Source organism: Pristis pectinata, chromosome 12, assembly GCF_009764475.1.
Source record: "Pristis pectinata isolate sPriPec2 chromosome 12, sPriPec2.1.pri, whole genome shotgun sequence".
In the NCBI taxonomy this organism is placed as follows: domain Eukaryota; kingdom Metazoa; phylum Chordata; class Chondrichthyes; order Rhinopristiformes; family Pristidae; genus Pristis; species Pristis pectinata.
This window is the reverse complement of record NC_067416.1, coordinates 42,909,778-42,932,209: the sequence shown is the minus strand read 5'-3', so window position 1 is coordinate 42,932,209 and position 22,432 is coordinate 42,909,778. Positions and strand designations below refer to the sequence as shown.

The following is a 22,432-nucleotide window of genomic DNA, read 5'->3' as shown; positions in this document are numbered from 1 at the left end:
GAAAAGCATACAAAAGGTACAGAGAGCTAGGTAATGTTAGAGATCTGGAAGAGTACAAGGCTAAAAGGAAGGAACTTAAGAAAGAGATTAGGAGAGCCAGAAGGGGACATGAGAAGGCCTTGGTGGGCAGGATTAAGGAAAACCCCAAGGCGTTCTACAAGTATGTGAAGAGTAAGAAGATGAGATGCGAAAGGATAGGGCCTATCAAGTGCAGCAGTGGGAAAGTGTGTATGGATCCGGAAGAAATAGCGGAGGTACTTAATGAATACTTTATATCAGTATTCACTACGGAAAAGGATCTAGGGGATTGTAGTGGGGACTTGCAGCGGCCTGAAAATCTTGAGCATGTAGATATTAGAAAAGAGGTGGTGCTGAAACTTGTGGAAAGCATCAAGTTGGATAAGTCGCCAGGACTTGATGAGATGTACCCCAGGTTGCTGTGGGAGGCGAGGGAGGAGATTGCGGAGCCTCTGACGATGACCTTTGCGTTGTTGATGGAGACGGGAGGTTCCGGAGGATTGCAGTGTTGTGGATGTTGTTCCCTTATTCAAGAAGGGGAGCAGGAATAGCCCAGGGAATTATAGACCAGTGAGTCTTACCTCAGTGGTTGGTAAGCTGATGGAGAAGATCCCGAGAGGCAGGATTTATGAACATTTGGAGAGGTATAATATGATTAGGAATAGTCAGCATGGCTTTGTCAGGGGCAGGTCCTGCCTTACAAGCCTGATTGAATTTTTTGAGGATGTGACTAAACACATCGATGAAGGGAGAACAGTAGGTGTAGAGTATATGGATTTCAGCAAGGTGTTTGATAAGGTACCCCATGCAAGGCTTATGGAGAAGGTGAGGAGACATGGAATCCAAGGGGACATTGCAGTGTGGATCCAGAACTGGCTGGCCCACAGAAGGCAAAGAGTGGTTGTTGAAGGGTCGTATTCTGAGTGGAGGTCGGTGACCAGTGGTGTACCTCAGGGGTCTGTACTGGGACCCTTACTCTTTGTGATTTTTATAAATGACCTGGATGAGGAAGTGGAGGGGCGGGTTAGTAAGTATGCGGATGACACGAAGGTTGGGGGTGTTGTGGATAGTTTGGAAGGCTGTCAGAGGTCACAGAGGGACATAGATAGGATGTAGAGTTGGGCTGAGAAGTGGCAGATGCAGTTCAACCCAGATAAGTGTGAAGTGGTTCATTTTGGTAGGTCAAATATGTTGGCGGAATATAGTATTAACGGTCAGACTCCTGGCAGTGTGGAGGATCAGAGGGATCTTGGTGTCCGAGTCCATAGGACGCTCAAAGCGCCTGCACAGGTTGACTCTGTGGTTAAGGCGGCATACAGTGTATTGTCCTTCATCAATCGGGGAATTGAATTTCGGAGCCAAGAGGTATTGTTGCAACTATGTAGGTCCCTGGTCAGACCCCACTTGGAGTATTGTGCTCAGTTCTGGTCATCTCACTACAGGAAAGATGCGGAAGCCATAGAGAGAGTACAGAGGAGATTTACAAGGATGCTGCCTGGAATGCAGAGCATGCCTTATGAAAGCAGGCTGAGGGAACTCAGCCTTTTCTCCTTGGAGAGATGGAGGATGGGGTTGGGGGGGGGGGAACCTGATAGAGGTGTACAAGATGATGAGAGGTATTGATTGGGTAGATAGTCAGGGCTGAAATGCTGGCCACAAGAGGACATAGGTTTAAGGTGCTGTGGAGTAGATATAGAGATGTCAGAGGTTAAGTTTTTTTTACTCAGAGTGGTGAGCGCATGGAATGGGCTGCCGGCAACTGTGGTAGAGACGGATACGATAGGGTCTTTCAAGAGACTGTTAGATAGGTGCATGGAGCTGAATAAAATAGAGGGCTATGGGTAAGCCTAGTAATTTCTAGGGTAGGGACATGTTCAGCACAGCTTTGTGGGCTGAAGGGCCTGAATTGTGCTGTAGTTTTTCTATGTTTCTATGAACAACGTACCCCTAGGTCTCTCTGTTCAACAATGCTCCCCAGGGCCCTACCATTCACTGTGCTTGATCTGCCCAGATTTTACTTCCCAAAATCCATCCTTTTGCCCTCATCCCAGTTAAACTGCATCTGCCATTTCTTTGCCCACTTTCCCAGTTGATCAATGTCCTGCTGTACCCTAACCTTCACGTCCACCATACTACCAATTCTGGAGTCATCTACAAACTTACTAACCCATGCCACCTACACTCTCAGATATACTAATGATTTGTTGAGAAACAACAAAGAACCCAGCACCAATCCCTGTGGCACACCACTGGTCACAGGGCTTTAATCTGAAAAACAATCCTCCACTACTACTCTCTGCCTCCTACCAGCAAGCCAATTTTGTACCCAATGGGCTAGCTCACCCTGGATCCTGTGTGTTCTAAACTTCCAGACCAGCCTACCATCCAGAACATTGTCAAAGACCTTGGTAAAGTTCATGTAGACAGTGTCTACCTCCCTGCCCTCATCAATCCTCTTGGTCATGTGTTCAAGAAAGCTTAAGCAAATTTGTAAGTCATGATTTTCTACTCACAAAGCCATGCTAACTATCCCTAATCTGTTGTTGCATTTCCACATACAAATAAATCCTGTCTTTCAGAATGCCTTCCAATAACATCCCCACCACTGATGCAAGTGATGGCCTGTAGCTCCCTGGATTATCCCTGCTACCATCCTTAACTAAAGGCACATTATGTGTCTCACAAATCTGATTTTTTGAAGAAGTAACCAAGAGGATTGACCAGGGCAGGGCAGTACAGTTTGTCTACCTGATTTTCAGTAAGGCTTTTGACAAGCACCTGCATAGTAGGCTGATCCAGAAGGTGAGATCACCTGGAATCCAGGGAGAGCCAACCAATTGGATACAAAATTGGCTTGGTGGAAGGAGTCACAGAGTGGTAGTGAAGGGTTCTTTTTCCAGATTGGAGGCCTGTGACCAGTGGTGTGCTGCAGGGATCAGTACTGCATCCACTTTTGTTTGTCATATATGTTAACAATTTGGATAAGAATGAAGGTGGCATGATTAGAACGCTTGCAGATTACACCAAAATTGGTGGTGTGGTGGACAGTCAAGAAGGTTATCTTAGATTACCACAGGATCAAAGTCAGCTGGGAAAGTGGGAAAAGGAATTGCAAGTGGAATTTAACTGACAAATGTGAAGTGATGTACTTAGGGAAGTTAAACCAGGGCAGGACATACACAATGAGTGATAAGGCCCTGGGGAGTGTTGTAGAATAGAGAGACCTAGGGGTACAAGAACATAGTTCCCTGAAGTGGTGATGCAGCTTAGACAAGCTGGTGAAGAAGCACATGGCACACTTACCTTCATCAGTCAGAGCACTGGGTACCAGAGTTGGGACGTCAAGTTAGAGTTGTACAAGATGTTGGTGAGACTGCACCTGGAGTATCATGTGCAGTTCTGGTTGCCATACTACAGGATGTGGTTAAGCTAGAGAGGGTGCAGAAAAGTTTCACAAGAATGTTGCCAGGACTTGAGTGATAAGGAAACACTGGATAGGGTGGGACTGTATTCTTTGAAGAAGGCTGAGGGATGACCTTATAGAGATTTATAAAATCATGAGGGTTATAGATAAGGTCACTGATAATTTGCCAGGGTAGGTGAGTCTGAAACAAGAGGGCATAGGTTTAAGTTGAGAGGGAAAAGACTTAAAGGTGACCTGAGAGGCAAGTTTTTCCACACAGCAAGTGGTCAGCATATGGAACAAGCTGCCGGAGGACGTGGCGGATATAATTATAACATTTAAAAGACATTTGGACACATTCATGGAAAGCAAAGGTTTAGAGGAATATGGGCCACCAAATGGACTAGCTCAGGAAGGCATCTTTGTCAGCATGGATGAGTTGGGCTGAAGGTCCTGCTTCTATACTATATAACTCTATGACTCTGTGAAACTGCAAGGTCATGCACCAGTAAGAGGAATCAAAAGGCAGATTATTTAAATGGAAAAAGACCTCAAATGAATTCAGAGGTTATCTTGCGTGTGAATCACAAAAAGCTGCTGAAACCAAGTCCAAGGTTTTTTAAAAATATAAATTTAAATAGGTCCATTATGTTTTGGATGGTTTCCCGTCTTCCAAACTTCAAAAACTTGAGGGCACCTAACTCAGCTCTTCAGACTGCAAGTTCCACAAAATCTTGCTCACCCATCCCTCAGTGTTCATTGACTACTTATCTCTTAGTCTTGTGATAAACAATACATTTTAAGATGCTCTTGCTTGTGTTCAAATCCTTCCACTGCATCTTCCCTTCCTACTTCTGTAACTTCCTGTAGCCCTGCAAGATCTCTCCAACTTTGATCTTTTCTACATCCACCATTTCCTTGGTTCCATGCCTTCAGTTACCTCAGCTTAAGTTCTGGAATTCCTTCACTCAACCTCTCGGTTGCTCTCCATTTAAAGAAAATGCAAGTGTGCTGTTAATCCAGTTCTGCTCTGGTGGGATTCCTGGTATTTCTTTTCCAAACCGTTATGAATTATTATGCATCTTCTATGAATTTTCATGTTTCACTATTGAAAAAGCCAAAGAAGCTCATATAGAAAATACATATTTACTTTGATTTCTGTACTGTCAGCCAAAGATATCAAACTGAAAAACCCGGCACTTTACATATAGCCCAATCACTTCTTTATTGTTTATACTGGAAGTAAAAATTTCAGAGTCAAATAAATATACTGAATTTATTTCTTCTTCCTTAATCCTCTGGAAGTTGTTTTACTCGGACCTTGAGCAGCAGTATCTTTATGACCCTGGGGACCATACCCCTGACTTGCTGACCATTCCTCTTGAAGCTGCTGCAATAATTCAGCTGTAAGATGTCCTTCCTGGACCAGCCTTGCACTCAAAGAGTTACCAGCTTGCTCAGGTGCATCTGCTTCATAAGTCAATGGTCTGTAGCCTAATGCTTTGGACCCTCGAAGCCGCCGGGAGAGATTGACGCCATCCATATTTATCCTCTGTTTTTTCCGCATCCCTCCATAATTAGAAGAACCATCAGGTCCCGCAGTGGCAGTCACAGAAACCGGATCCGATGCACGAATCAAACGGGTGATGTTCCTTACTCCAATCTGTATGATGCTGTCCAGCTCAGTCTGAATGTCCCGAACAAGATTCACATCTGGGAACATGTCCATGAACCGATAACTGGAAAACAAAATAGTGACCAGAGAACAGAATAAATCTAGACCAGGTAGAAAAGCAGAGACAAGAACCAATTTACCAGAAAACTATGAAGATATATTCAAATTCCAAATCATGGTGTTACAGCTGAAAAAGATGCAAACCTAAGATCTATACCAACTGACTCCTCATATACGTGCATTTCAATGCATGAGGATTAACAGGTAAAGTGGGTGAACTCAGAGCATGGATTGGCTCTGAGGACTGGGATGTTACAGCCATAACAGAAACATGGCTGACAGAAGGGCAGGGCTGGCAGTTCAATGTTCCAGGATACAGATGCTACAGGTGTGACAGAGGTGCAGGTAAGGGAGGAGGGGGTGTTGCCTTTTTGATAAGGATAGACATAACAGCAGTACTTAGAGACGACATCCTTGGAGGATCATCCAGTGAGGCCATATGGGTAGAACTTGAGAACAAGAAGGGGAGTGTCACTCTGGTGGGGCTGTATTATAGACACCAACCCCCCCCCCCCCCCCCAAATTGGGAACTTGAGGATCAAGTGTGTGGAGAAATTGCTCATAGTTGTAAGAATAACAGGGTTGTACGAATGGGAGATTTCAATTACCCTGGTATTGACTGGACTACCCAGAGTGTTAAGGGCCTGGACAAGGTGGAATTTGTGAAATGTGTCCAGGAAAGTTTCCTGAGTCAATATATAGAGGGCCCTACTCAGGAGGGTGCAATACTGGACCTCCTCTTAGGGAACGAGGTAGGGCAAGTCAGGGAGCACTTTGGCTCCAGTGACCATAATTCTATTAGTTTTAAGACAGTGATGGAAAAGGACAGGACAGGTCCACAGGTTAGGGTCCTAAACTGGAGCAGGGCTAACTTTGGAGGAATTAGGCAGGATCTAACAGAGGTTGATTGAGAGAGCCTGTATGAAGGGAAAGGAATGAATGGCAAGAGGGAGGCTTTTAAGAGTGTGATATCAAGAGTCCAGGAGCAGCATGTTCCTGTTAGGGTGAAGGGTAAACCTGGCTAGTTTAGGGAACCCTGGCTTACAAGAGATATTGAGTCTCTGGTCAAGAAAGAGCAAGCATACATTGGGTTTAGGAGGTCAGGGACGAGTGAATCCCTTGATGACTATAAAAAGATTAAGAATACACTTAAGAGGGAAATCAGGAGGGCAAAGAGAGGGTATGAGATGGACCTGGCAGATAAAATTAAGGAAAATCCCAAGAGGTTCTATAGCTATATAAAAAGTAAAAGGATGACCAGGGAGAGAGTAGGTCCCCTTGGAGATCAGCAGGGTCGCCTATGTCTCAAGCCACAGGAGCTGGGTGGGATTTTTAATGAATATTTCTTCTTGGTGTTTACTGAGGAGAAAATCATGGTCGCTCAAGAGGTAAGGGAAACAAATGGAGATGTTTTGGAGGACATTCACATTACCAGGGAGGAGGTAGTTGCAGCATTAAGGTGGATAAATCCCCAGGGACTAACCGAGTGCATCCTCAGACTTTGTGGGAGGCTAGAGGAGAAATTGCGGAGGCCTTTGTGGAGATATTTGCTTCATTGTTAGACACTGGTGAAGTTCCCAAAGACTGAAAGGTGGCGAATGTCGTTCCATTGCTAGCAAGGACAAGCCAGGGAACTACAGGCCGGACAGCCTGACATCAGTGGTGGGGAAGTTACTTGAAGGAATTCTGAGGGACAGGATCTACCAGCATTTGGATAGACCAAGTCTGATTAGGAGGAGTCAGCATCGTTTTGTGTGTGGTCGTGTTTAACGAATCTTTTAGAATTCTTTGAAGAGGTAACTAAAAGGATAGATAAGGGTAGGGCAGTGTATGTTGTCTATTTGGACTTTTTATTAGCAAGGCCTTCAACAAGGTCCCGTATGGTATGGCAGGCTGGTCTACAAGGTTAGGTCCCATGGAATCCAGGGAGAGCTAGTTAGGTGGATTCAAAATTGGCTTGGAGGTAGGAAGCAGAGAGTGGTGGGTTGAAGGTTGTTTCTCAGAGTAGAGACTGGTGATTAGTGGTGTGCCGCAGGGGTTGGTGTTGGGACCCTTGTTATTCATTATTTATATAAATGATTTAGATGTCAAAACACTTGGCTTGATCACTAAGTTTGCAAATGACATGAAATTAGGAGGTATTGTTGATAGTGAAGAAGATTGCAGGGGGATCTTGATAAGTTAGGAAAGTGGGCCAAGGAGTGGCAAAGGGAGTTCAACACAGGCAAGTGTGAGGTGATGCATTTTGGAAAGTCAAACCAACCTAGGACTTATACTATGAATAGTAGGGCACTAGGGACTGTAATGGGACAGAGGGACCCAGGAGTACAAGTGCATAGTTCATTGAAAGTGGCGCTACAGTTAGACAGGGTGGTGAAAAAGATGTTCAGCACACTGGCCTTCATCAGTCAGGGCATGGAGTACAGGAGTTGGGACGTTATGTTGCAGTTGTGTTTGGTGAGGCCACACTTGGAGTACTGTGCACAGTTTTGGTCACCCTGTTATAGGAAAGACGTGATTAAACTGGAAAGAGTGCAGAAAAGATTTACCAGGACGTTGCCAGGACTAGAGAGCCTGAGTTATAGGGAGAGGTTGGCCAGGCTGGGTCTTTATTCCTTGGAACGTAGGAGAATGAGGGGCGACCTCACAGAAGTGTTTAAAATTATGAGAGGCATAGATGAGGTGGATGGTAACAGTCTTTCCCCACGATAGGTGAGTCCAAAACTAGGGGGCATAGGTTTAGGGTGAGAGGGGAAAGATTTAAAAGGGACTGAAGGGGCAACTTTTTCACGCAGAGGGTGGTGAGTACATGGAATGAGCTGCCAGAGGAAGTGGTTGAGGCAGGTACAATTGTATCATTTAAGCAACACTTGGATAGGTACATGGAGGGTAGGGGCCTGGAGGGAAATGGGTCGAACCCAGGAAATTGGGACTAGTTAGAGGACAATGTGGTCAGCAAGGACTGGTTGGGCTAAATGGCCTATTTCCATCCAGTATCGCTCCATAACTTCTACAGTTTAGTGCAATTGCTAGAACACAAGTAGTGTTTAAACACTCCCCGCTCTACAAGGAATGCACTGTGAACAGCCTCCCAAAAACCAAATCCAAGTTAATTAACTGCCAAGTTAATATCGCACGTCAAATTTGTCACATTGGAGCATCAAAACTAAATGGTGCAAGGTGTTGTGAACCATTAGCAGCCAATGTATTCTTCCACAGTCTGCAACCTGGTGAACCATTCACAATAACACTGCATTCAAACCAGGAGATTATAACTGGTTCAATGAGAAGTGTGAAGAGCATGCTGGAAACAGCAACAAGCACAACTAAAAATGAGGCAGAATAGTAAAACTGCAAATGTAGACCTCATGCATGCTAAACAGCAAAAGCAATAGACAAAGCTAAGCAGGACCAATAGGTAAGATCACAGTTTCTGCCACATCCAATAAACAATGATGGTGAAAAATTAAACATCTAAGAGGAGGCGGCTCCTCCAATCATCCGTCCTCAATGACTTATGCAAAGCAACAATGCTAAGAACAAGACAGTATCATTTACATGCAGCATAGCTGTGTGCCAGATAGATGAACCATTCTACCTCCTCTTAAGATCTCACAAACACAGGAGGCAACCTGCAGCCAATTCAATTCATTCCACATTAAATCAAGAAGCAACAAAGGCTACAGGATCAGAAAATATTCCAGCTACAATGTTGAAGATTTATGCTTGAGAATTAACTGTGCCTCTAACTAATCTGCTCTGGTACAGCTAAAGCAGTGGCATCTACCAAACAGAGCCAGTTATATCCTTTTTACAAACAGTAGAACAAATCCAGAATTGTGAATTACACCCCATAGTCTACTCCCAAAGTGATGGAAAGTGTCACCAACTATGCTGTCAGGTATTACTTATTTATCAATAACCTGTTTGGTGTTACCTAGTTATGAATTTACCAGAATTAATGAACTCCAGATATCGTTAGTCTTGGTCCAGACAATTGAGTTGAATTCCACAGGCGAGGTGTGAGTGACTGGCTTTAACATTAATTTCGCATTTAGAACCATAGAACAATACAGCACAATACAGGCCCTTTGGCCCACCATGTTGTGCCGCCCTTCAAACCACACCTAAGACTATCTAACCCCTTCCTCCCACATATCCCTCTAACTTAAATTCCTCCATATGCGTATCTAACAATCTCTTGAACTTGTCCAATGTATCAGCCTCCACCACCACCTCAGGCAGCGCATTCCATGCACCAACCACTCTGGATGAAAAACCTCCCTCTGACATCTCCCTTGAACTTTCCACCCAATACCTTATAGCCATGTCCTCTTGTTTTGAGCATTGGTGCCCTGGGAAAGAAGTGCTAGCTGTCTACTCTATTTATTCCTCTCAATATTTTGTATACCTCTATCATGTCTCCCCTCATCCTCCTTCTCTCCAATGAGAACAGCCCTAGCTCCTTTAGTCTCTCCTCATAATCCATACTCTCTAATCCAGGCAGCATCCTGGTAAATCTCCTCTGCACCCTTTCCAACGCTTCCACATCCTTCCTATAATGAGGCAACCAGAACTGGACACAAGTACTCTAAGTGTGGCCTAACCACAGTTTTGTAAACCTGCATCATCACTTCGCGGCTCTTAAATTCGATCCCCCGATTTATGAAAGCTAGCACCCCATAAGCTTTCTTAACTACCCTATCCACCTGCGAGGCAACTTTCAGTGATCTGTGGATATGAACCCCCAGATCCCTCTGCTCCTCCACACTGCCCAGAATCCTGCCATTTACCTTGTACTCTGCCTTGGAGTTTGTCCTTCCAATGTGTACTAACTCACACTTCTCTGGATTGAACTCCATCTGCCACTTCTCAGCCTAGCTCTGCATCCTATCAATATCCCTCTGCAAGCTTCAACAGCCCGCCACACTATCCACAACACCACCAATCTTTGTGTCATCTGCAAACTTGCTAACCCACCCTTCCACCCCCTCATCTAAGTCGTTAATAAATATCACAAAAAGTAGGGGTCCCAGAACCGATCCCTGCGGGACACCACTAGTCACAGCCCTCCAATCCGAATGCACTCCCTCCACCACAGCCCTCTGCTTTCTACAGGCAAGCCAATTTTGAATCAACTCGCCCAAGCTTCCCCGGATCCCTTGGCCTCTGACCTTCTGAAGAAGCCTACCATGTGGAACCTTGTCGAACACCTTACTAAAATCCACGTAGACCACATCTACTGCACTACCCTCACCAATCTTCCTGGTCACCTCCTCAAAGAACCCTATCAGGCTTGTGAGGCAAGATCTTCCCTTCACAAAGCCATGCTGGCTGTCCCTAATCAGTCCATGTTTCTCCCAAATGTTCATAGATCCTATCTCTTAGAATCGTTTCCGACAGCTTACCCACCACAGACGTAAGGCTCACCAGTCTGTAATTCCCTGGACTATCCCTATTACCTTTTTTGAAATAAGGGGACAACATTCGCCACCCTCCAATTCTCCGGTACCATTCCCATTGACAACGAAGACTCAAAGATCCTAACCAACGGTTCAGCTATCTCCTCCCTTGCCTCACGAAGCAGCCTGGGGAATATTCCATCAGGCCCCAGGGACTTATCTGTCCTAACATTTTCTAACAACTCCAACACATCCTCTCTCTTAATATCTACATACTCTGGAACATTACCCTCACCTACACTGTTCTCAGCATCATCAAGACCCATCTCCTTGTTGAATACTGAAGAGAAGTATTCATTGAGAACCTCACCCACTTCCACAGCTTCCAGGCACATCCTCCCACCTTTGTCTTTAATCGGACCTACCTTTACCCTAGCCATCCTTCTGCTCTTTACGTACGAGAAAAAAAGCCTTGGGATTCTCCTTAACCCTACTGATGATTTATAAGTTTGGCATCAAGGAGCTCTGGCAAAGATGATGTCAATGGGAGTCAAGGATAAATATCCCTACTAGCTAGAGATGCCCCTTGTACAAAGGAAGATGGTTGCATTTTTGGGTATTGTGGGTCATCAATCCTGCCTCAACTGGGGTTGCTCCTCAGGGCATTGTTCTAGGTCCAGCTATATTCAACTGGTCATTTTTTTGTGATAAGATCTGAATTGGAGTAGATTGATGATGATTAAAGCAATATTCAATTCCATTTGCAATTCCACAGAAAATGATGCACTCTATGCCTGCATCAATAAAATATGAACAACTTTCAGACTTGTGGTAAGCAACATTCACGTCATGTTAATGCCAGGAAATCACCACCATCTACCCCTGATATTCAACAGCATTACCATCCTGGAGAACTGGTGTGGAATCGGGGTGGGAGTGAGAGGGCACTGCAAGCATAGTGGGGAGGGAGTTGGCGAGAGGGTAGGTGGTTACCAGAAACTTGACTGGACCAGACATCGATAAACTGTGGCTGTAACAGCAGCTCAGAAACTGGCTATTCTGTCACAAATTACTCACTTCCCGCCTCCACTAAACCTTTCCACCGTCTTCGAGGTACTAGTTTGACGCAATCCTCTCCATCTGCAATTCTAACAACACGCAGGAAGCTCACCACCATTTACAATAATGCAGCCCACTTGATCAGCCTCCCATAAAACTCCTCCAAACATTTACTCCCACCACTGCTGCCACACCATTGCTTCAGTGCAACCCTAAAACCCTCTGCCAAGACTTCTTCAATAGGCAACCAGAAGGTCACATGGGAACCTCATCAGCTGCAAGCTTCTCCCTCTAATGCACCCCAAATCACCCCTCACTCAGACACCTTCTCCACTGTAAAAGATTAGAGGTCTTTACCCAAAGGACAACAGAAGCACCTTGACAAGTATAGTGGATATTCAAGAATCTGCTCACATACTGAGTACTGGCCTCAACAGCAAGACCAAATCCTGAATACGAATCATTTTTAAAAATCTTACCTTAACCACAGGTAGAGATCCAACACATCATGCACGGCCTCCAGATGTACGAGGTCTTTGATATTTTGTGGCGGCGTCAGTGGCCAGTTAATGTGCCGGCACAACCAGTCAAACGTCAGCGGCTCATTCCTACTGAACTGTCGTGCAAACTACAGAATTCAAACAGACTCAGTGTGAAAAGTAACCAAGATCTCTTCAGCAAATATCAAAGCAATGGCACGTTAGCAGTGCAATATTCCAGCTGTTATTGGACAACCAACTTTCTGTCACTGTCTAGATTCACAAGCTATTTGGGTGATTGTAGCTATGTCCAAGTTGCTGGTTTTAACTAATTAAGACAGACGAAGTGGTTTGTCTTCCTTTGGTGTGCAACATTGTCTTTTAGTTAATAATGGATTTTACTAAGAGTTAACCAATAAACTGTGATGCTCCTTACATAAAAAAAGTGCTCCTTATGTGCAGGCAGACAGTTTTTAAAATATTCAACTAATTTCTTGATTCAGTACATACGTACATGGACACATTATGCATATAGCATTCACTATCTTATTGCCTCAGAGCTCTAACACTTTGCGTGGTATCAGCCATTCTGAAACTATTTACGAGAGTATTCTAAAAACATTAGGCAGATTACTGATAAACCTTGGTATTCACTGACATTTTGATTGAGCTCTAGAAAAGTACAACGTGAATTTTCTGTTGCCAATCTCACCTCTGAGTGCAAAGACTGTGTATTCAAGTCTCACACCAGAGATCTGAACAGGTAATCCAAGTTTACACTCAAGTGCATTACTCAGGAAAATTATGTGCATCTGATCTCTCGGGTAGACGGTAAGATCCATCGCTCTATTCTGAAAAAAGGCTAGGGAAGTATTTAGTAATCTACTAAATTGATTCCAGGTGTAAAGAAGTTATCAGACATGAAAAATTAAAATAGATAAGGCTGATAATCTCTGGAGTTTATACATATAAAAAAATGATCTTATGGAAACATACAAGGAGCTTGACTGGGTAGATACCAAGATATCTTCTTCGGTGAAGGAATCTATATTCCAATGGATGGCAGGATGGTCCATTTGGGAATGAGAAAGTTCCTTTTGTCATAGAGTTGTAGACTTCAGCAGGAAAACAGGTCCTTCGGCCCAACTCGACCATTCTGACCAAGGTGCCTTCCTGAGCTAGTCCCATTTACCTGCATTTAGCCCATATCCACCTAAGGCTTTCTTATCCATGTACCTGTCCAAATGCCTTTCAACGTTGTAAAACGTTGTCTACCAATTCCTTGGGCAGCACATTCCATATACCCACCACTCAGTGTGGAAAAACTTGCCCCTCAGGTCCCGTTTAAATCTTTCACCTCTCACTTTAAACCTATACCCTCTATTTTTAGACTTCTCTACCCTGGGAAAAAGACTGTGACCACCCACCTTATCTATGCACCTCATGATTTTATAGAATATTGAACAGTGCAGCACAAGAGCAGCACTTTGGCTCACGATGTTGTGCTGAACTAATTTGCCTCCACCACCACTCCTGGCAGTGCATTCCAGGCATCCACCACTCTCTGTGGTAATAAAACATGCCCCGCACATCTCCTTTGAACTTACCCCCCTCACCTTAAATGCATGCCCTCTGGTATTAGACATTTCGACCATGGGAAAAAGATATCGGCTGTCTACTCTAGCTATGCATCTCGTAAGCTTAAAAACCCTATAAGGTCAGCCTCCTTGGCTCCAGGGAAAACAGTCCCAGCCAATCGAATCTCCCCTTGTAACTCAAGTCCTCCAGTCCCAGCAACATTCCTGTGAATCTTTTCTGCACTGTCTCTAGCTTAATCACATTTTTCCTGTTATATTGCGACCACAACTGCACATAGTCCTCCAAGTGTGGTCTCATCAATGTCTCATCCAGCTGTAACATGACATCCCTACTCTTATACTCAGTGCCCCGACCAATGAGATAAGCATGCCAAACACTTCCTTCACCACCGTCTAAATGTGTCACCATTTTCAGGGATCCATTTACTTGTACCCCTGGGTCTCTGTGCTCTACAACAATCCCCAGGAACCTGTGCATGTCCTGCCCAGAACTTCCCAAAATGTATCACTTCACACTTGTCCAAGTTAAATTCCATCTGCCATTCCTTGGCCCATTTTCCCAGTTGATCTAGATCTTGTTGTAATACCAGACAACATTCTTCACTGTCCACTACACCAGCAACTTTGATTCATTTGCAAACTTACTAATCATGCCACCTACATTCTCAACCAAATCATTAATATATATGGCTAACAAGAAGTTATGAAGCCCCCACAGATATGGAGGCACAATCATTAAGTACATTCAATGCTGTGATAAAGTTTTAGACTTTAGGGGAATCAAGGGTTATAGGACCAGGCAGCAAATTATGTTCAGATATTAAGTTGAGGCCAACAATCTGATCAGCCATAATCTTACTGAGCAGCGGAGCAGACTCAGTGGGCCATTTGGCCTGCTCCTGCTTCATCTGTCCTAGCCAATATTTACCCCTTATCACTAAAACAGATTACCTGACCACTATCAAGCATTGCTCTTTATGGGAGTATGCAGTAAGCAATTTAGCTGCCAGTTTTTCTGCAATGACTACATGTAAAAAGGTATGCTTCGGCTTAAAGCATCTGAAGTAGGCCTGGTGTTGTGCAAGATGCTAAATAAATGCAATTTAAGGTATGGGAGGGCTGACAAGAGTGATTGTGACCCCCACCCACTCCAGGGTGGAAGCATGAGCAACGTACCTTTAGGAAAGAGGTGCAGACAAAGGGCTGCTTCTTGTTGATTGGTGCAGTACAGAAGACATATCGCACACGGAGATTCAGTGGAATGTGTTGGATCATATCAGCCAGAAACTTGAAATCATCAATATTGCACACAAAATAGAGTCCGTCCACCTGTGAGAGGCTCACAAATATATCCTGTTTCCACAGAAAGATGTGTGAACAAGGAATATCACGTTAATTTTATACCTGTAGAAAATCAACTAATAATTAAATGATTTGAATGCAAAGGTTTCAAGAGGTGTGGATCTCAAAGTATCTATCTCCGTGAAACACTTACAATCAGATTTGATAGAGTGGCCTCAGGGAGTTGATATGCAAACATCTCAATCTGGTCTGCTGTGGGGTGCAATCCTGCCACCTTGAAAAATATATCAAAATTAACAAATGAAATACTTTGCATAAATACACTTCTATACCCTGTTCTCTTCGGCAAACCATTAGCTGATGACTAGATAATCCTCCAAGGCACCATGACCAGAGGGCACAGACAGCCTGTAGCTCTCTTTAAAAAAAACTATATTAATATATTTACAATTGTTTCATTGTTCTTAATCCAGTATTTACAAACTGTAGATTAAATTAAGACACTGCCATCCTTGTCCAGGATGCAATCCAGCTCTTGAAAGCCTCCAGCAAGCCAGTGGACACCATGTGCTCCCTTCTCCAAGCACACACCGAGCACAGATGTATCCTTGGAAGAGGGGCAGGCAGTCAACTCTGAAGGTACTCCGACAACCCACTGCCTTTTGGTCAATGGCCAATCTAACCTAACCTAATCATATTCTCACCCAGTGTGCCTTGAGATTGGTCTGTGGGACTGGACTAAAGTACAATCAACACTTTAGAGAAACGCAAGCTCTCTTTAAAACAGTAATGCATGTAATAATGCGTTAACCAAATGATATACAAAATGCACTCTTTTCATTATTTTGAGTGACTGCTTTTGAAGAACTCTGGTTCAAGTTGTGAGTTCTCAGTAGTGAGAGCACAATCCAGGCTCTTTCTATTAATTTTGAATTTGGAAGCATCGGGTTATAAAAGACATTAGGCTGATCCTGTTTCACGTCATGCCTCCATCTCATTTTTTCTTGGTGGTCTTACAGAGGTAATACACCACAGAAACAAACCCTTTCAACCCAACCCGCCCATGCTTTTTTTAAGTGAGTAAAACTGGCAAGGCAATATTTAGTATCCATCTCCAGTTGCACCAAGTACAATAACAATCACAGTGTAGAACAGAGCCATCTGGTCATCGGAGAAAAGGGTCAGGATTTACTGTTTCCCAGTCTGCAATGAATTCGAATTTATGACCTCCGGATTATCAAGTCCTTAATCATTAGCCCAACATACTATATGTTCTTCCTTTCTCCATCCTGTCTTAATATCATTGCATCATTCCTCTCATTCTTTCTGAGCACCCTCAATATAAAGGAACTCTCTATCTATCTGTCTCCCCTTCCTCTTACAACCTTGCCCTTTCCCAGTTTCCAAGTAAAATAAAATGATCACCTCTATGGAATCGACAGGCCGGCTTAGAATCTCTTTGAGCACAGGAAGGTCGTCGCGATTCATCGTGGTAACTTCTCCCTCCTTAAATGCTGTGCAGAACCTGCCAGCTCTTCCAGAGATCTGCAGGGCCTGGGAGGTGGTTATCCTATCCATCTCCTTCTCTCCCTTTTCATTTATAGTCGGCTTCATCAGGGAATTGAAAATAATCCGTTTTATACTCCTGCACAAAAGACAAAGGTTGTTGTGTTGTAAGATCATTATGAAAAAGCAAAAAAAAGTACAGTTGGAAGCTTGAGAAAAAAACAAAAGTGCTGGAAATACTCAGGAGTTTAGCCAGCATCCGTGAAGAAACAAAGTTAACATTTTGACGAACTTTTCTCAGAAAAGTTTTCTTAGGAAAATTTGGAAATCATGGAATTGAGCAGCACAGAAACAGCCCTTTCAGCCCACCTTGTCCATACCAACCACGATGCCCATCTATGCCTCATTTGCCCGTGTTAGCTCCATTACACCTCTCCTAGCCAAATACCTTTTAAATGTTGTAATTGTAGCTGCCTCTACCACCTTTTCTAGCAGCTCGTTCCAAATATACATCATCCTCTGTGAAAAAACATACCCCTCAGATCTCCTTTAAATTTCTCTCCTTCCACCTGAAACTCGTACCCTCTAGTTCTAGACTCCCCTGCCTGGGAAAAACATTTTGACCATCCACATCCTCCCCCTAGTGTAGCAACCACAACTTTATACAAAACATGCATGTTTTAAGTTGCAAAAAAGAGGAATCTGTGCAGAGGAGAGGGAATGTTTGTGATACTGTGGACATCAAAGACTGGATTATGCAAATATTAGTGATGCCAATTACCAGAGGTGCTAAAGACTTGTTAATCGTGGGCTCACCTGCCTGGAGGAGGTATTAATGGTGCAAGGCAAATTAGGACAAAGAGAAAAAAAAATTCTTGAACTGTTTCTGGGATTCAAGGGACTGAGTTATGGAGAGAGGTTCAGCAGTTTGGGACTTTTTTCAGTGGAGTGTAGGGGAATGAGGGGTGATCTTATGGAGGTGCAAAGAATTGGGAGGGGCATAGATATGGTGAATTCACAGGCTTTTTCCCAGGGTTAGGGAATCAAGAACTAGAGGACATAGGTTTAGGGTGAGAGGGGAGAGACTTAATAGGAACCTAAGGGGCAACTTCTTCACCCAGACAGTGGTCAGTACATGGAATGAGCAGCCAGAGGAAGTGGTTGAGGGAGGTACATTAACAACATTTAAAAGGTACTTGGACAGGTACACGGATAGGAAAAGTTTAGAGGGATATGGGCCAAACTTGGGCAAATGGAACTAGCCTAGATACCAATCTGGGTCGGCATGGACCAGTTGGGCCAAAGGGCCTGATTCCATGCTGTATGACTCCATGACTCTGTCAGATGCAGATCGCTACTGTTGCTGGAATTAATTTTCCCTTTGTTCACTGACCCACAGTGAAAAGTTGATTCACAGTACAGGGTGCCTTCTCAAAGGCTGAATACATGTGCAAATACACAGACAGGATTCCTTCCTCTTACTGTGGATCAGCTCCACAGTCCCAGCCTTCAGATGCTCACTGTTAATGCTTGCACATGACAAATGAGCCACCATATAAATTTCTGTTACTTCTCAAGGGAAGGCGATAACAACCAAAGAAAATAACCTGTGAGCTATACACTGATGATAGGGGAGTAAACCTTTACAAAGTTAATGGTATACTCACAAGTTCAAGCCCATTCCAATGGCATCAGTGGCAACCATGATCTTACAGGGATCATCTGGGTCATTAAATTTCTTCGCTTGAGCCAACTTTGTTCCTACGTTGAAGATACAGACACAATCAGTAAACCAGACCACAACACCAATACAACGCAACCATCTGGATGCTCGCTGCACACATCCCCTCACCCATGGTCATCAGTGGCCCAGCTGCTCAATGTGCCAAGGTGTCTTTTAATGGCCTGAAGACCAAGCTGAGATTTACTCACTTCCTCTCCTTTCGTGCTTTCACAGAAAAATGTATAAAGGAAATAAGGCTTGGTAAAAGTAATGTCATACAGAAGTGGAACAATGACGCACCACTGGCATCTACCACCAGATTCTTCCCAGTGCCTTGATGGCAAATTCAGTGAGAGAGAAATCACATACCCTTCACTCTGGATTGCAGGGATGGAAGGTGGCTCTGCAACAAGCCGTTTGAGACAGTCATCACAACAGATAAAGAACAACACTGCCAGAAACATTATACAGTCGAAGGGCAAAAAGAGGAGGAGCTGCAGCACATTGCTGGCAAACAGGAGGAGTCTTATCCTGCAGCCCACATCTGTATGTGCTTTTTTATGATTGTACTGAGTCGATTCATATATGCCCAAAGTTAGAAAGCACCTCAAACTGGAAGACAAGAGAAGGGCACACCTACCGATACCAAAAGATTGGTTTCCAGTTAGATCCCCAGCAGGGATGCCCCTCCCCACAGTAAAGATACAAAACCAAGTGATTCACAAGTTAGAGAACTTTTCCAGTAGGCATTAGGGTTAATGATCCTGCAGTAATCAACCTAACACACAACTGCTTTAGCAGAGGAATTCGTCATTTCAGTCATCATTCCCACAATGTGCAAATAAAAGGAATGACCTTTTATATGACAATGCCATGCTCTCCTTTTCTGATCTTTCCTGCACAACTATTGCAAGATGTTAAATATTCACATGTGAAACCACGACTGTGGAAGTTCAGGGGATAGCACTATGACATAAGTCAGGACCCATGGGCATTTGGGGAAAGCAGAGAGGCAGGACCTATTGGAGATTTCAGGAAAGTAATACTCCAGCATGAGGCAGTCCCCATGGGGCTATCAAGAAACAGCACTCAATCAAGAGGCAGAACGGCAAGTATAGGGGATTCAATGTTCCAGCAGGAACTAGTGCATTTGAGTATTGGAGAAGCAGCATTCCAGTACCAGCTGACACAGAGGGAGGAGGAGGGGAGTGGAAATCAGCAAAACCATTCACCAGCAAGTGGCAGGAACTGTGAGAATCATAGAATTGTAAAGCACAGAAACGGACCCTACCAGCCCACCTTGTCCACGAGGACCCCTTTACTTCCTTCCTATCCAAGTATCTGTTCAAATGCCTTTTAAACATTGTAATTGTATCTGCTTCTATCACCTCCACTGGCTGCTCACTCCAGAGAATCACCACCCTCTTGTGTGGAAAATCTTATCCCTTAGATCTTCTTTAAATTTCTCCCCTCTCACCTTAAACCTGTGCCTGAGGCTGGATCAGGAAAGGTACCTGTGGGTATCACAGAGACCAGCAAAGGTGCTCTGTGATAGGTCAATGAGTTATTGACCCCTCTTCTGACCAAGAAATCCTAAGCAAATTTAGGCATCACATCATGAAATCTGAACAGAAGAACACAAGTGTGTTCAAGAACTGTTTTAAACTAGCAGCCTATACGTTCAGCACCATTTAATGCACTGTGAACAAAGAAAGTCTGAATAAACAGGAGACTAAAAACTGAGCAGAAATAATCCTCCAACTGTTGCCTGTGCATTTGAGTAAAATACCGTCATTTCTATGAAGCAGCAGGAGTGACTTCAGGCATTAGTGTCATTACGTGTGGTAGTCAGAGTCACACAGCACAGAAGCATACTCTTCAGCCCACCATGATGATGTCAACCATCAATACTATTCCCATTTACCAGCATTTGGTCCATAGTAAATTGTTTTGGCAATTCAAGTGCTCACCTAGATACTTCCTAACTATTGAGAGAGTACCTGCCCCAACCACCCACTCAGGCAGTGCATTCTGGATCCCAACTATTATGTAGGTGAAGAAAAAATTTCTTCTTCAGATCCCCCTGAAACGTCTTATATAAACCTATGCCCTCTAGTTTAAACACCTCTGAATATGAAGAAGTTTTTCCAACTGTCTAGGCTCTTCATAATTTTGTTTACTGTTACCAGGTCCCACTCAGCCTCCTTTGTCCAAAGGAAACAGACCCAGCCTATTCAATCTCTCCTCATAATTGAAACAGGCAAAATCCCAGTGAAACTGCTCTGCACCCTCTCCAATGCAATCACGTCCTTCCTATACTGTGGTGACCAGAATTGTGCACAGTACTCCAGCCTAACTAATGTTTATAAATTTGTACCACCATCATATATTCTGTGCCCCAGCTAACGAAGGTAAATGTTCCATATTCATTCTTCATCAATTTTATTTAACTGTGCTGCCACCATCAGGGATCCTTGGTCTTGTACACCAAGGACCCTCTGCTCCTCAATACTGCCAAAGCCCTATTATTCATTGTGTATAGTAAGGCATGAAAGTGAATTGTTAATGACAATCAGCTGTTGGATGAGAAGGAAAGCAACCTCATTGGAAACCTGCAAAGAAATATAGAAATACGAAAAGGCTTGCATACAAGGGAGCAATTTAAACTACCAGTACAACACTGTTTTAATTTTTGGTAAATTATGTCACCACCTCATTACAATCTGACTGGATGGGGTTTGAATGCCATTTACTCAAACTAACTGAGAGCAACTATGACCAAAATCTCCAAACAACTAAACACCTCCAACTAAAGTGCATACTTACAAGTACCACCCTTTCTTACAACAGATACTTCCATCTTCATGCAAATGTCTTTCAAAACTGTCATTGTTTCAGCTGCCAAACCCGAGGACTGTGCAAGGACCAATGCAAATTTGATTACAGAATTGAAGAATCGCAGAATAGTTACAGCATAGGAAAAAACCATTCAGCCTATTATATCCACATTGCCTTTCTACCACAGCAACTCACTGGCTCCCAAATTCATGGCCTTGAAAATATTTCTTCACCATATACCCAGTTCCCTCTTTAAGGCCAAAATGGAATTTGCCTTCACCATAACTACAGACAATGCATTCCAGATTCCAACCACGCCTCATAAAAAGGGTTTTTCATCTCTTCCCTTTTATTTTATACCTGTGATCTCTATTCCTCAACCCCTCTATCTCCCGCCATCCACTCTATGCAGATCCTTCATTTTATTTACTTCTATAAGATCTCCCCTCAGCTTTCCTTGCTCCAAAGAAAACTGTCCCAGCCTCTAATCTGTACTTGTAACCATAGTTCCTCAATTCAGGAACCGTTCTCATAAATCTCTTCTGGTCTCTATCCAGTGCCTCCACATTTTTTGCCGTAAAGAGGTGGCCAGAATCAAACACAATACACCAGACAAGACTGGGCCAGTGTCTTATAAAGATTCAGTGTGACATCCCTGCTTTTAAATGCTATGCACCTACTGATAAAGCTCAGAATTGTGTCTATTAATTCTTTCTCAATCCATCCTGCCACTTTCAATGACTCATACATCCATGTCCCCAGATCCCTCTGCTCCTACATCTCTTTCGGAACAATATCGTTATTCCCTATTGGCTCTCCTCATTTGTCCTACCAAAGTGCAACACCTCACATTTCTCTGCATTAAGATGTATCTGCCACATCTGTGCATTCTCCTGGCCAGTTTATATGCAGGCAATACCTAGCAGAGGTGCTGGCATGGAAGAGCTGCCCACTTATAAAGTTGTCAGTAATCAGCTATTCAAAGTCATGAAGCAATTGACCATTTCCAATGGCAGAAAGGTTGGCAGCCAAAGGACAGCTTTAAGATAATTGACCAAAGGACCATAAGATACATGAGGAATTGTTTTACACAGCTGTCAGCTGGAACCCAGTACCTGAAAGGATGGTTGAAACAGATGCAGCAGTAACTTTTAAAAAGGAATTGGAGAAATACTCAAAGTGAAAATTGAACTATGAGGAAAGAACAAGTTGTGAGACTATTAGAACAGATCTTTCGAAGAGCTGTGATGGATCATTTTTTCATTCCCACTCTCTTGAAGACTGTTACGACAGTGCTCACAATTTACTACAATGTGTGAGTCACTGAAAATGATACTCTTTGTAACCAAATCCATGCTTTGTAAGCAAT

At 43.6% G+C, this 22,432-nt stretch overlaps 1 protein-coding gene across 1 annotated transcript in view; it reads right to left on the bottom strand.

Moving 5' to 3' along the window:
- Window positions 1–4,621: 4,621 nt before the first annotated feature.
- supv3l1 (SUV3-like helicase) overlaps window positions 4,622–22,432 on the bottom strand; it is a 40,123-nt gene continuing 22,312 nt past the window's right edge. Inside the window, exons 10-15 of the mRNA XM_052027434.1 lie at window positions 18,170–18,263; window positions 16,422–16,641; window positions 15,190–15,270; window positions 14,871–15,047; window positions 12,097–12,245; window positions 4,622–5,160 (exon numbers count right to left, since the gene is read on the bottom strand). Of these exons, the coding sequence (XP_051883394.1) occupies window positions 4,698–5,160; window positions 12,097–12,245; window positions 14,871–15,047; window positions 15,190–15,270; window positions 16,422–16,641; window positions 18,170–18,263 (1,184 nt within the window). The 3' untranslated portion in view covers window positions 4,622–4,697. The remainder of the gene's footprint in view (window positions 5,161–12,096; window positions 12,246–14,870; window positions 15,048–15,189; window positions 15,271–16,421; window positions 16,642–18,169; window positions 18,264–22,432) is intronic.